At 40.8% G+C, this 15,673-nt stretch overlaps 1 protein-coding gene across 8 annotated transcripts in view; it reads right to left on the minus strand.

The window, feature by feature from the left end:
• The window catches only part of BNC2 (basonuclin 2), a 435,894-nt gene that overhangs the window by 127,072 nt on the left and 293,149 nt on the right, over positions 1-15,673 (minus strand). For all 8 annotated transcript variants that reach the window (XM_004765710.3, XM_045079651.1, XM_013063089.2 and 5 more), the window contains one exon: positions 12,445-12,680. In XM_004765710.3, coding sequence (XP_004765767.1) covers positions 12,445-12,680 — 236 coding nt within the window. The remainder of the gene's footprint in view (positions 1-12,444; positions 12,681-15,673) is intronic.

The raw sequence follows: 15,673 nt of genomic DNA on the forward strand, positions 1-15,673 counted from the left end.
CTCTCTATGTATAAAATTAAAATAGGGAGAAGCACCTGCTCCCCAAAACACCAAAAATTATCTAAATTTTGATTTAGAGTAAACGAAATATTTCTCAAATCCTTAAAATCATTTTTGTAGGCAGGTTTCAGAGGGTTGTCCCTATCGGATACAAGCATAATTGACTACAAAAATGCCCAAGTAAAGGAAGCTAATGGCCTTGCTTAATTAAAATATAAAACTTCACCATCTTATATTCCATTTATATGATTTTAAAGGAGGCTTCAGTAAGTCACTCTCTTGACAAGAGCATTCAGATTGCAGAGAAGGCTACAAAGGCGTTAATGACATTTACCCCCCTAATAAGAGCTGTTCACACTTCATGGTTTTTCCTTGTTATTGCTCAGGACAGACACTAGCACCTCATTGAAAGATCAGTGCTGCAAAGGAAAAAAGGCCCCTTGAGACATCTCAGACTTGAGGAAAAGCACTAAATCAGGTGATGCTACATAGATGACATATTTGATTCTCAGGGGTTCTTACTCACCCTATGGCCATGGATTTGAGGCAGTTAACATACAGCCAATCAAAACCCTCCCCCACTCCCAGAAGACAGGGCCATCCACTTCTGCAGCAGGCATAGTGAAGGCAAGGGAGAAAAGAAATAAACTTCTTTCAGGTGCCCTAGGTCTGGCAGGATCCAAATGTCTTGTACTGCTCTCAGTTAATCTCCATCGATGTGTGGCTGAATGAATAAAACACTGACCTTTTCACCTAAGAGACCACAATTTGAATCCAACGTAAAGTCACTGGAGGATCAATGGACAGAGGCACTCATATTTTAAAGCAATAAACCACTGCAAAAAGGGAAAAGGAAAAAAGTTTTTTACCGTGGTTTTGGCCACAGATTCAACCCAGTTTCCCTGGCTCAGCTATTATGAATTGGATCTCTGATTCAGAATTGAAAAGCTCCCAGCACTGCCCCTATGGATCTCAAAATCTGGCACAAGCCCATGGCTACTGCAAGGCAGACATTCCCTCACATGTCAATACGTGGAAAAGCAATCCTGGCTGGTGATGGAATGACGGCTGACTCAATGGAATATACTCAGCATGAACTCCAATTCTGGCAGAGATGACAGGACACAGAAACAAGTAGCTCTTAATTACTCTTTCAAGGGAAATTCAAGTGTATTTTGTTGTTGATTTGAAATTCCTAAAGATGTTGCATACGTTTAAAAAGAGGCAAGTGAATAAAGTGACTGAAAGTATGTCCCTGACTCAACGTTGCTTTGTGTCTTATCAACATACCATAAAATAAACAGGTTTACTACGAACAGGTACCCTAGAGACAAAAACCTATAGGATAGATACTCTATTATTTAAATGTCCATTTCTTTGAAGCCTGGGCTAACCTGCCCATAAGCCAATATCTTCAGTCTTCTGTGTTCCAAATATTCTATTTATTTCACGAAGGAATCTGAAAGAAACGCCTATTGTGCACTGCCTTCCTTTGGAATTGCATCCCAGAGAGGATGCAGTGTGCACCAGTTTTCAAATTACCACACTTATTCCGCTGCTATTTTTAAAACCAAAAAAGAAAAAAAAAGTCCACAGCAGGAAAAGCATATTAAAATAAAAATAGGAAATACAGCAACCACATTACTCATACTAACTAGAAAGCTGCCTCTGACACTATTATTATGGCTTTGTTAAAGAGAGAAAATTACATGAGAACAAGAAAACCAGGTTAAAGTATTTCCTTACAGAGAGGACCTTCAGTTCTCAAAGTCTCTGAGAAATTATTTCCTAGGGCCTACAGGTAAGAAATACACAATAAACTGAAGATGACTTTTGGACAGAATATGCATAGCAACTGATATCTCATTCCCTTACTGTGGGGCCTTATGAATTATGGTCAATTCATAGCCATGCAAGGCATCGTACTGTTAAAATGCAAAACAATCTGTCTGACCTACTCTCCAAGTCCCCATCCCAAGTCTACATTGACAGAGACAGAGAAATAGAGAGAGTGAGAGAGAGAGAGAATACAACACTCAGTGCTACCAACAAATGAAAACACTTCCTAGATAGCAAAAGGACCTCAGTGGGTTTCTAAAACAACTGTTCAAGAAGGCACTAGCCAGTGATTGGCCTATTTGAGGGTTATTAGCAGCAACAAATGCCAGGTCTGTGAACCAAAAGAATCCCTAGTCACTCGCCTTAGAAAGGGATGTGATGTGGGGTGCCTGGCTGGCTCCGTGCGTAGAGTATGTGACTCTTCATTTTGGGGTTATGAGCCCCAGGGGTGTGGAGATTACTTAAAAATAAAGTCTTTCGGGGCGCCTGGGTGGCTCAGTGGGTTAAAAGCTCTGCCTTCGGCTCAGGTCATGATCCCAAGGTCCTGGGATCAAGCCCCGCATCGGGCTCTCTGCGCAGTGGAGGCCTGCTTCCTCCTCTCTCTCTGCCTGCCTCTCTGCCTACTTGTGATCTCTGTCTGTCAAATTAATAAATAAATGATCTTTAAAATAAAATAAACTCTTTTAAAAATATATAAATAAGTAAATGTTAATGAAGGGGGGAGGGAGGGAGGAACGGGGGGAGGGAGGGAGGAGGAAGGAAGGAAGGAAGGAAGGAAGTTAGGAAGGGATATGATGCAAATATTAGGTGAACCAAGACGAGCTTCTGAGCAACAGGCCCAGGCCTGGCCTAACACATTCACCTAAACCACAGCTCAGTGCTGCTCACCTAACTGAAATGCAACTCTCCCCCATAAACTTGTTCACACCTCTCCCCAACCCAGCATTCTTCCTGTACGGAAAAATGCTTGTTCCATCCTTTCTACTAGGTAACAATATCTCTCTTCTTCCTTAAGAAGCTCCTCTTTCAACAGGTCTTCCTAGAGTAATTCAATTTGGCAGTGGTCACTTTAATTCTACTAGCAAATGTATTGGCCGGCATTCTATTTTCCAATTGCTGCTGGCGTTACTTACAAGACTATCGTACATGAATCAAAGAAGTATATCTTTATTTATGTTTGTCCCATCTGTATGGATTTAGCAAGAGCTTCCAGCAACCCACACAGATGCTCATCTCACTTTCTACTTTTTCATAGGCCTTCATGATTTCACATAGGAGACTGTGAAACATAGGTCACTCAAAAGAAACAGATGGCTGACAAGGGCTGGGTCTTGAGAGCCTTCCCATGATTCCTTACTAAAGTCACAGATCTCAGTTCTTGGGCAACCCTCACCATCCTCTACCTTCCCCTTCAGTCAAATTGGGGGAAACATTAGAAAAGGACATGTAGCTCCAATAAAATGTATGGACAACTAGAAGAATCACGAAGTTTCTGTTGCTCTAGAAACTTACAGGTTGTGAGGAATGGTGAATTGGAAAATAGCTTTACTTATAGAATTAATATTTACTGAGCTCTACTATGAATTTAATGAATGATTTCCCTTTATTCTCAAAACTCCAGTGAGGAGGTATCTGCAAAATGTGGCTTACAGAAACTATGCATTTTTTGCAAGGCTAGAGAGCTCATTAATGGTGGAATTGAGCTCCAAACCTACAGTTCAGGAGCCTTCCACTTCAAACTCAACAAGGAGCTTGTCAGGGTATTGCTCTGGAGACCAGATGGTTTAATCGGTGGCATCCCAGAGAATATCGGTTTCAAGTAAATCTGAACTGGTTCTGATCAGATGGCGAGTGGCCAGAGAGCTGTGGACTCATTTGTTTTTCCTCCAGGAGAACACAAAAACCCTCTCCCCATGTCCCACAGACACAAATTCTATTCTACCAGTTACTGCATTCCATCCTGGAATTTGGTGAGCTATTTATTTCTACTTTGCAAGGGGGTAAAGGGAGGAATATTTTTACTTTAAGCATAAAACATCAAGCTATGTCCTTGAATATAAGGTGTTTATTTTCATTGCTGTTCAAACAGTTAGAGCTTTGGCAAGGGATTCAAAATCCCTATATTCCACTTCCAGTTTTGACCCTGCCTGAGGCCTTCAGCCACGGTAACGTTAAAACCAGGGATAACAGGCTCTGAAACCATCTCTCTAATAAGGAGGCTAAGAGAATTGCTGGGATAATGTCTGTAGAGTGGTCCAAGCACTCTGGAAAGCAGATACTGTAAATACAGGACATTGCTCTGAACCATCTACCTCTTGCATATCCCTGCCAAAGACAGGGGGATCTTGATCATTCATACCTGTGTTTTTTCTCTTCTGAAAGAGATTAACATATTGTTGACATAATACAAAGACACGTTATGTTATGGTGGTGATAACCCAATCTTTAGTTGGAGTCAAATAACTCCTCCTCTGGTTCAGTACATTCTTACAATTGTGATCATACAGCCTGCACAACTGGCCTATGGCGGCTTGATCCTGCCCAGTGAAGGATTCCTGAGAGATCTCTTCTGTACTCAGCACACAGTCATTGACTGGTAAAATTTGCTATTTGAAGGACTACCTAAATGAATTTAAACCTAGAACCATTCTTCTTTCTGCTTCAGAAATTTCCTAAAGATCTGTGAGGTCAGCTAGTACCCATAAAAAAGGTTGTCTGTTATAAATAAGTTTTGCTTTATGCAGTGAAGTGAAAGCCCAGATATTCTAACTATTTTAAGAGATTCATCAAGTAGTCATCATTCTGTGCCCAGTGCTTAAAAGAATATTGGAAGAGTTGATGAAATAGAAAAATGCAAGGGTAATAAAATGACTGTCATTTTTGGAATATGCTAATACTTAAAAACTTAAAAAAAGAAAAAGCACACATACATATTCACATACTCATAATTTAGAACCTGTTAACAAGAGTGCTGTGGGCTAGCCACTGCACTAAGTACTTGATAAATATCATTTTCTTTAACTCCACAAATGAAGAAACTGAGGTTCAAATATGTTAAATGGCCTACCTTAAAGAACAGAGCTATCAAAAGTTGAAACCAAGATTCATACCTAAGTCTGTCTCAGAGACAAGGTCCAAAGCCTTTGTCACCATACTTTACTGCCCCTTATTCGTAATCAGGTCTATATCACATAGGTACATATATGCAGGTTTGTGTGTGCATGTATGGACATATGTGTGTCTCTCTTATTTCCAACTGAATAGTAGCTATTCTTTTGGCCGACTGTGTCTAAAAGACACAGTGAAATATTAAAAAAAAAAAATCCTGGATTTAAGGCTGCTTTATACACAAAGGTCTTAAATGGCCATGTTGGGAAGAGTCTATATCATCATCCTTTTCATCATTATGTTAATCATTAACATTTATTGGATACTTAGTAAGTGGCACTACTAAAGGCTTTATATGCATCATCTTATTTTATCTTCACAATAAACCAATGAGGTACTGTTAGTATCCTCGCTTTCCAGGTGAGGGAACCAAGGCTTGGGTAGCTAAAGATACAGCCTATTTTTACGCATTTAGTAAGAAATGGAACCAGGATTCAAACCCATAGACTTGCTTTAACACACTATTCTGCTGCTCTAAGCTTGCCTTGTCCAGTTGTATAAAAGAAGGTAGAATTACAGCTAGGCCACCAAACCTGAGTGGGGCACTGATCTAGGCTCCTCCTCCACGGTGGAAAGGTACAGCTGGGAGTGGCTGCTCAGTCCCAGACTACACGTCCTCGCTCCTAAGTGACTACTTGGCCCCATTTAGATGGATGCTCTGATCAGTGACTTGTAGGAGAAATGACCCACGCTGCTTTCTCACCTGGTCCATGAAAACCTTCCACACAGAACCTCTATTCTCTCTCAGCACTGCCACCTGGATGAGGAGCCCGAGGCCCGCAGAGAACAGCAGAGCTACAAAACAGCAGAGGCCCTAAGTTGCCAGAGATGTTTGGGGAGGTCAAAGCACCTTGGGGAGGAAAATGTTCCCCAACCAGGAATGCTGACCGATCTCGCTGAGAGAGAAATAAACTCCTGTTGTGTTAGGCCACTAGTATTTCAGGGTTTACTTATTAAAACAATTAGCATTTATCTTATTAACTAAAGTTTAAAATGTATTTATCTTTTTCTAAGCATTTGATCTCTGCAGAGAAACAGGTTTATCTTATTAACCGAAGTTTAAAATGTATTTATCATTTTCTAAGCATTTGGTGTCTGCAGAGAAACAGGTTTGACACCTGGTGTTTCTCTGCTGTAACCGATCAGAGTTAGGTTTATGCACAAAAACAAGTGAAAACAAAACCAACTTCAGTGGTGGTTTATAATATGTTTTCATCTACATTAGTTCACCTTTGTGCCATTCAAGAGCAAGAGAGGGGGTGTGCCTGCGTAGCTCAGTGGGTTAAAGCCTTTGCCTTTGGCTCAGGTCATGGTCCTAGGGTCCTGGCATCGAGCCCCATATGGGGCTCTCTGCTCAGCAGGGAGACTGCTTCCTCCTCTCTCTGCCTGCCTCTCTGTCTATTTGTGATCTCTGTCTGTCAAATAAATAAATAAAATCTTAAAAAAAAAAAAGAGCAAGAGAGGTAAAAGAGGTTATCTCAGTTTTAAAGTTAAAACTGTGGGAGCACTTGGGTGGCTCAGTCAGTTGAATGTCTGACTCTTGGTTTTGGCTCAGGTCATGCTATCAGGGTTGTGAAATCAAGTCCTGCCTCGGGCTATGCACTGCATATGGAGCCTGTTTATGATTCTCTCTCTCCTTCTGTCCCTCCATCACCTTCCATCTCCAAGAAAGAAAGAAAGAAAGAATAAAGAAAAGGAAGAAGAGAAGGAGGAGGAGGAAGAAGAAGAAACTGTGGCTGAGATTGGCCAATTTTCCATACTCACATATATAATTGGTGGCAGTATGGGGACAATAGCACAATACTCTCACTCAATGTCCAGTGCCCTTCTGCCATCCAACTCAATATCCTTTTATGGACCCAGAAAAGAGCTAGTTCATCTCTGCTCCACCTCCTGCACATGATAAAGTTGAAATCTTGTTGATTAGGTTTTTTAACACTCTTACAAAGGTATGTATTCCTGGAAAGGTTAGTCAAAGAGCAGAATTTACAATGAAACATTAATGATAAATATCAGATCTGGAGAAAAATTGGGGTTATAGAAATGGGAGAGGAAGGTAATCTGAAACACAGTAGAATATCAAGAAATACCCAGAAAAGGGATACAAAAAAAAAAAGATGGACTAATTTCACTAAGATTGGGTGGATAAAACCTGTCACTGAATGCCAAGAGTCATCTTAACTGTCTTTCCAGTTCAAGATTCTCAGGCCTTCTCTGTTCCCTACAATGTGCTCCTCTGTTAATACAAGACCCTCACAGATTACATTCTGAAAAGACATCTTGGTTGTCTTAAAACAACAACAAAAAATAAATATTCCACACAGAATCGGAGACCTGAGTTCAAATCAGATTTCAAAGTTTTCTCCCTCTGATATTTTGGAAGCACTATTATGTATCAAGCTGGGTACTAGGTTTGGGTTACAGTGGTGAGCAAGAGATAAGGGGCTCTTATCCTCAAGAAGCTTATAGTGCATCAACTGTGCCAATTAATAGCTTCTGTGATCATGGGAAAGTCATTCAATCTCTTTGAATTTCAACTACTCTGAATGTTAATTCACTGGCAATATCTACAAGAGAATGGTATATAAGAGGATTCAAAGAGCTAACATATGTGAACTTGCTCTGAGAAGGGCTGTTTAAATACAAGTGTTTCCTGAATATTGACGTTTTCTACCACATGGATACCACAAAACACTTGTTCTACACAGACCACTAGCTAGGGCTGTGGGAGCCTTTGTTTCTCTTCCTACAGCCCTCAGGAGCCCATGCGTACTTACAGTACCTAAGAAGCCTGAGAAAAGACTACAAGCCCTTGGACCAACTAGTTACTGCATATTCTATGAGTTTCATAGTGAAACATCAAGCTATACCAAATGAAGCAGGTTTCTTTACACATTCATTTAACAAATATTTATTGAGTGCCTTTCCTTTGTGGCATTCCCTAGTGAGGAAGCCAAGAAGAAAACCATTTTAACAGTTGACTTAATTGATTGATTTTAAATTGGATTGGAGCTTGAGGGAAAGAGTCTTGAGGTAGAGCCACACAAGAAAAGACTTACACTGGTTAACCTAGACAGAAAAGGTCTCTGCAAAAGAGTGGGACTTCAGCTGACACCTAAAGAACAAGAGACTGCCTATCTGTAGAGAAGAGTAGGGGTGTCCAGGCAGAAGAACCAATATATGAGAATGCCCCAAGTTGAGGAAGAGTTCTGAGAAGCTTGACAGGAAAAGGCTATGAAATGGAAAGGGTTTGTGGAGTCATTTACCTACTCTCATAAACCACTTATTCCAGAACTTTTCAGAGTCTTTATGCTGATGTGTACCTTGATGCTCCATCAGAAGGATCCTGAGTGTAGTTCCTCCCAAATCTGAAGTCAGACCTCTGGAAGACTAGTGCCCCCAGAACACTCTGGGAAACAATCTCTTAAAGTGTTGATAGTTCTATTAGTTCTGATTGTTTCAAGACACAGGTGATTTGAAATGTGCACCCCCCCACCTGCCCTCTCACAAGGCTGCTGACACCTTAGCTAATTATTCAGAGTGTCTGATATGGTTCTCTGAATTCTGGCAGGACTTATTTGCAAAGCACGAGATTTCCATAGGTGGACCGGTATATGAGCCCTGGCAAGTCAGATACACATTCAAACTGAAAAATGACTGTGTGAAAACCTGATTTTTAAATGATTAAATTCAACAATGATAATCACCTATCCTCTTATACCCTAAATCAAAGGCAGGGAAAATGGGGAAAGAACAGAGCATTGCTTTTATTTATTGTCAATAAATATACCATGCAATATAAACTTGAAAAAAGAATTACTCTTTGGCAGCAGGAAAAACATCTTATGTTCCTTTAGATTTTAGCATCTAACTGCCTATTTCCTTTTTCTGCTGTTATATGGGAAAATACCTAAAACTTACCTCACTTTTTCTGTACTTTATGAATGAACACTCTAATTGCCACACAGGAGAATGCTGGGTTTTCTACCTTTATGATGTCACCTGGATTCTAAAATCACTGTGGTCCCAGTTCTGTTATATGTTTTACACCTAGCTGGCTCACTTACGAATTACATGGATAACTACAGAAGTGAAAAAGCCATTTTTATCAAAACAGCACAGGATTCTTGAAAGATACTGCTAGTCTTTTAAATGAATCTGGGCCATCTCTATCACCTCCTTCTTTCCTTTTAATAACCTCCTCAGACACGCCCCTCTTTTCCCCTACATCCAAAAATTCAAAATCAGATCAGACACCTGCTATTCTACCACATTCAAAACTATCTCTGAAACTAGCAGTAGCTGTGTATACATAAGGGATGGAGGTTTAGGCCCAGAGAGAGTTAAATTAATATCCTGGCTTCACCAGTTCAACTTACCGTACATCTTCATTTGCCCAGTAACACAATCTATAGCCAACTGCTAACCAAGTCAATATGTGGTAAGACTAACAGCCACCCTAACTTGCCTTGATAATTATTCTCCTTTAACTGACATAATATTCAATATACTGTTGTTGAGAGCAATAATGCTAAAATTGATGCCTTGAGGGCTACAAGACAATTGAGTTTTAGCCAGATAGAATGACTTGTATGCTAACAGTGCATTACAGGGTTCCACAACCTTTGGATACACCGTTTACATCTTCCTTGCATGAAAATGTTACATATAATTATATTCAAAGTCATTAGTGTATACCTTATCATTACTACATATAATGTTTAAAATACTGACCAATAACCAAATCACATTGCTTTAGAGGAAAAGGGTTTATTTCTATGGCTTAGCTCTTGTTTTTTGAGTTTTGTTGTTTTGTTATTTTTAAACAAAATGAGCATTTCCTCACTACACTGCTCTGTGTCCTTCAACCTCTTGCTTTTTCCCTAAACCAAGAACCATTTTCATAAGGAAGAAACAGATGATAAATGCTAAGGAACAAAAAGCATCATTTAAGTAAAATCTATTTTACATCAATCCTATCAATAAAGCAAGACAGAAACTAAACCTAGTGTTCTTCTAATGTAAAAATCATCTATGATTTTCTCAAAATGTCAATTCTAGGCCCTGAATGGAAAAGCAGATTTTATTAAGTTTAGGCTTTGTCAAAATCTATATTAAGTTAATAAAAATTAATTATAACTTAAGTATTACAATAAATGGCAGAATTTTTCATATGCAATATTTCACCCTAAAATAAGAGACTTTATAAATTTCAGTTCATGGTTTTGCTGAATTTTCCTCTTATATTTAATTTCTCTTGTGATTTTGTATTGTTAAAGCCTGGGCCCTCACACAAAAAAGAAATATGGAATACATTTCAAAGTACATTTTCTATGCACGCCTTAGAGATAGGTTGAAACAGAGAAAAGTTAACACTTAAATAATAATTTCACGTAAAACAAAGAACAGGTACTGGTCAAGGCAAAACATCAGGACTGTATCACAGAACAACTCACAGGTTACAGATTTATTGCCATCAAAATGCTACAGTGAACTGGGTTGTTAAGAGGGTAACTAATCAGTCATGCACACACCTGTTTGGACAGGAAGATACCATGCATCTGCTCCAGACAGCTCAGGCAAAAACATACACATAGAACTGAAACACAGCATTGATGACAGAACTAAGCACAAGAGTGAAAGGAGTAAAGGTAGTACTAGACTGGGGTGTACTATCACAGGTTTTGAATAAAGAGTGCTTAGTCACTAACAGTGACTGTTCACGCTAACGGTTCTGTTCAAATATGTGCAAGCGCTTTATTCCCTTCTGTAGAGTAAGAGCTATCGCGAATGGATATTAACAATTACTCTGTGGAAACGGATGTAGAAGGATGCGGCACCATATCTGTTCCAGGCCAGTATGAGCAGGTACCATGCTTTATTTTTCCTGGCCTCTTCCTTCTGGACCTCATGACCCCTCAGGTTCCCTGACCACCCAAGACTTAACTTTCCACTCACCCCACTGAAATGCCCCCATCCTGAGGCAAATGAGATAATGCTTGTGAAAGTCTTCTATAAACTAAAAACGTAATATATAATTATTCCTATTATCATCATCATCTTGTCTTCTGAGGGCCAAATTCTCTGTGCCTTCCAAGCTGACACCTCACTAAACTAAGGAATGATTCAACACCGACCAAAGCCGTCACAGGAGCAGACGGGTTCTTCCACCGTCCTGTCTCTCTCTCCTTCCTGTCATCACACCTCTCTGCTCTCCTGCCCTGGCTAACACCTGGAGGTACCACATAGGAGAATGACAGGAATGTGTGGGTTTTTATGCCAGATTAAAGCAAGGGGGAGATGTGAGGCCCTCCACTCATCACATACCAAGCTGGCAGCCAAAACCTTGCACACAACACATGGTGATTCGGGAAATAAACAAGGCTGGCAGAGCCAAAAGCAGGTGTTTTTTTTTTTTTTTTTTTTTTTTTAAGGGGATCAATTCTCCTGGTATTATTCCCACAAGAAATTTTAAAAATCACTTCAGATTCTACCTTCTCCAACTGTGATCTCCTTTGGCAGGAGGGAGTACTTCTTCATCGTCCAGTGTAGTCTTTTTGGATCCTGGGGTCTCCCAACATGCTGTTTTCAACATTTACCCTTCAAGGGTCGTAGGAAGACAGATGGCCATAAAAACATTTCAGAGGCAAAGTACATAATGCAAAGCGACTCATGACATACTGCAAAAAATGACGAAAAATGCAGGGAGGTTGGGGTGGGGGTGGGAAGTGGAGGCTGTAGGCCTCCAGGAGAAGTCTTAAGACCCTTACCAGGTCACAAGTGCCACTGATAACAAAGAAGAGGCTCAGGTTGGAAGAGCAGGTATTGTGAAAGCCAATTCTACAACCATGTCTGTGTTTTGGAATGTGGAGGTTTACTGGTTACAAAAGCAGAGAGTTTACAGAGGTTACGGTTCTTTTGATTCAGATGAAGAAGCAATAATTAGGGCACACAGACAACCAAAAAAACAAAACAAAACAAAACAAAAAACAAACCATTAAACCTATAAATACGGTGCAAGCAAAAGCCCTACTAAACCCAGAAGAAATGTAATCTCAGATTTTCACGAACACGTCACCCACCTCCAAGAGCCCTTCCCTTCGGTGGGGCTACAATCAGACTTGCTGGAGAAGCAGGAGGCCCACGTTGTAGGGAGAGAGAGAGCTGAGTTTAAAAAGATGCAAACAGCAATGCTAGGCAACAGGCCACTTGTTCCTTTCTACCATCCACCCCTGAGGCCCAGTGCCAGCCTGCTGGGACACAGTTCCTTCTTTCTAGCTCTCTGACAAGCCTGCCGAAGGGAAGGGACCACCTTTATCAGAAGAGCGTGTGCACTCCCAGGCCTGTGAGGGGCAGGAAAGAGACCAGGTTGGCGAGGCTTCTCCCTCAACCCGTCCCGGAGCTGGCGGGACACCAGCGGCGCCGTCCTCCCCCTACCTGAAGGATGTACCCCCGGACGTAGTCCCGTAGCGTCCAGCCCAGGCCGTGCAGTATGTGCAGCACCTCCTCCTGCTTCAGGACACTGAAGAGACGGTCCAGCAGGATCTTTAGCCGCACGGGCACCGCCTGCGTCCCGTAGAGCATCAGGCTGCTGATGTCGAACACCACGTTGGACTGCACGATCTCCACCTGGGTGGGGTGGTACAGGTGCTGCGTGCTGAGCTTATCCAAGGCTGTGGTGGTCCCACCAGAGTTCCAGAGGTGGGCAGGAATACAGACATGGAGGGAAAGGGCAGAGACAAAGTAGAAACAAGTCAATGGATGTCATCAGGGTTCCATTTCCACAGATGGATCATGCCTACAGATGTTTAAGTGAGATTTTGCAATGGAAACAGTTCTCGTCCCACCTCCTCCCTGCTTTTACCTTTTCCTTTTGATTTGGTATGTCTATAAATTACAGACAACAGCAAATAAACAAATTCGACTTTCAGAAAGATAGCCCAGAGGGACAAACAATTCCCGACTCCTGCCATAAGTATAGGCCAAACCAATATCAGTTTTCTGAATAAGACTCACCCCTTATCATACTTGAGTGGTTTAAAGAGGAAGAGGAGCATGCTTTTTAGATTACAGGGTTAAAAAACCCCATGTGAGGAGATAAAGGCTCGTAATGTAACTCAAGTAAAATTAGCAAGCAGGGATTATCCCAAGAGGTAGTTTTTCCCACTCTACCTCTTGTTATTTACTTGTTAGACAGTTTAATGTTCACTGGCCTGTTCAAGAAAAAGGAATTCATGGTGTAACTTGGTCACTCTTTATAAACAGCTCTGACAAGGGTTTAGTATCAGATGAAAATAGGCAAAAAATGACAAACCTCAAAGTGGAAGAATTTCTATGTATTTCAGGGGTGTTACCTCAGTACAGAAAACTGAGGATGACCATCTTCCCAGGAAACACTTCAGGCCTTTTTCTCAAGTCTAAGAAGTTATATCTAGATCTAAAAGCCAAGATAAGGTCATACATTCTAGTCCCCATCCTTATCTGAGCTCCTGGGAACCTTGCTGCAGATAATGTAATTACATTTTTCCTCAGTTTCTCTACAGTGAACAATTAAGATAACATTGTCTCATCCACAAGGCTCAAAGAGATGCTGCAAAGATTAATGGGATAATGAGTGAGAGGTGCTTTGAACTCGTTAAGAGAGCACAAAAGCCTTAGATCAACTGTCAGAATTATACACAGATGACCTTCCAGAGATTAAAAAAGATAAACATGTGAGCCTGAAAGATGGTCATCTAATCTCATAAGTCAGGCAAATGGATATCAGACAACAACCAGGCTCAAATCGTAACTACACCTGAGAGCACCCAAGGTTTTTGCAAGTTCTAAAGGCACTGCCTGGCTTTCTCTCAACCTCTCTTCCCAGCACTGCAGACCCTCACAGAATAGACTCCCGTACCTGCGCGGTCTGAGCAACTCCTGTTTGAAGATGCCCGTATTTCTGCATATTAATGCAGGTATTTAAAAGTACATGCACACACACACTTTTTTTTTAGTATTTCAAATGTATTTTTTCAGGGTTCCTCCTCCACTCTCGTTTCCTCCTGACTTGTGGTCACCAGAGAGTTCATGTACTCTTGATAAATTGCTTTCTTACATCCACAGTGTAAAGGCCCTTATCATTTACCCGCTGGCTTCATTCAACACATTTACTCCCAGGAATACTTTGTCAAAGAGTTCGGGTTTCCTCATACTTCATTTCTTGCAGCTGATTTGTCTGATCTTTCCTATTCTAGTGGTTAAGTCAACTTTGAATAAATAGCTTTAAAAATTAATTTAACGTTTGGGAAAGATAAGGGATTCACAAGCCTAGGGATTGAAGTCTTTTCTCATTCCATAGGGCATTTAGACTGCAAAAATGTAGGAATGGGGTATTATTATCCCTGTTCTTCTTCAAGTAGAGCCTTACTACTCAGCCTTCTGATGGGTAAGCTGCTCTGCTTACAGAATCCAGTGACCAGGTTGGGGGAAATCTGCTCCTCTCCCGTTTCCCTTCATCCACCCCTCCAGGTTTGCATCAAACACTTCTTCACCAACTATACTGCTAGCACGACAAGCAGGAAATGAAGAGGGGACAAAAGAGGGGGGGAAAGAGGGGAAAAAAAGATGACACCAAGTCTCAATTTCTGTTCCCACGTTTGGTGCCTACAGCCATGCATTAAGTACACACAGGTGTGTGTACCTATGTGTTCGAGGGCTGGTTGGAAAGCTGTCACCCTCTCCCTCCTGCTCCTCAAAAAAGAACTGGCAGTTTAAGGAGGGAAAGAGGACTAAAGTGTTTAGGCTCCAGAAACAAAAAGAAGTTGTTCAGACAACTGAAAGAGTACAAGTGGAAAGGTAAAGCAAAAACATTTCCCTAGATATGCTTTTGAGAACAACAGAGAGTAAGAATATACCTAATTTTTGTTCATAAATATGCCATGTCAAAAAGGAGAAATACTGTTATAGCCACATAAATACATGGCAGGGATCTACAACTTTTTCTGTAAAATGCCAGACAGTAAATATTTTAGGTCTGTGGATCAAACATTCTGTTTCACAGGTACTCACTTCTGCTGTTACAGAGGGAGAGCAGATAAGACTTAAACTAATGGGCGTGTTGGCATTCCAATAAAACTTTATTTACATAAATAGGCACCTGGCCACATTTATACTGATATGGAGGATGAAAGTGTAGCCCAGATATTTAAAGAAAGTCAACAGTAGATAAGGGAAAAAACCTGAGTGTGATTTAAGCAGCAATTATCTAGGAGATGAGTCTCAGACAAAGGACTGAAAAATTAAACTGTCCAGTCTGCAGGTGTCAACTACAAATTTCAACATGTATACATCATCAAAGATTATGATCTGTCAAATTTCTTGAATGTATCAAAATTTTCTGCCTTACAACTGCTGTCATACTAAGTCACCAAGCTGTCGACAACTTTTGGGGATGTTGCCTAGGTGGGCAAAGGGTAAGTGGCAATTTTTTAAGTTATCCTAATAATGGTGAACTGAGTCTGCCTCATGTCATGATCTTCCTGTATCTGACTGTGGAGGACGGAAGTCTGAGTCTTAGTGGGGTTAGGAATATGAGTTGGGCCAACGAGGTGAATAAAATGTAGAGCAAGAACTTGTTCAGCCGAATGGAGTGAGAAAAAAGGGTCACCTACATTTATACTTTATG

Source organism: Mustela putorius, unplaced genomic scaffold, assembly GCF_011764305.1.
Source record: "Mustela putorius furo isolate JIRA1106 unplaced genomic scaffold, ASM1176430v1.1 tig00000421_pilon_pilon_pilon, whole genome shotgun sequence".
Taxonomy (NCBI): Eukaryota; Metazoa; Chordata; class Mammalia; order Carnivora; family Mustelidae; genus Mustela; species Mustela putorius.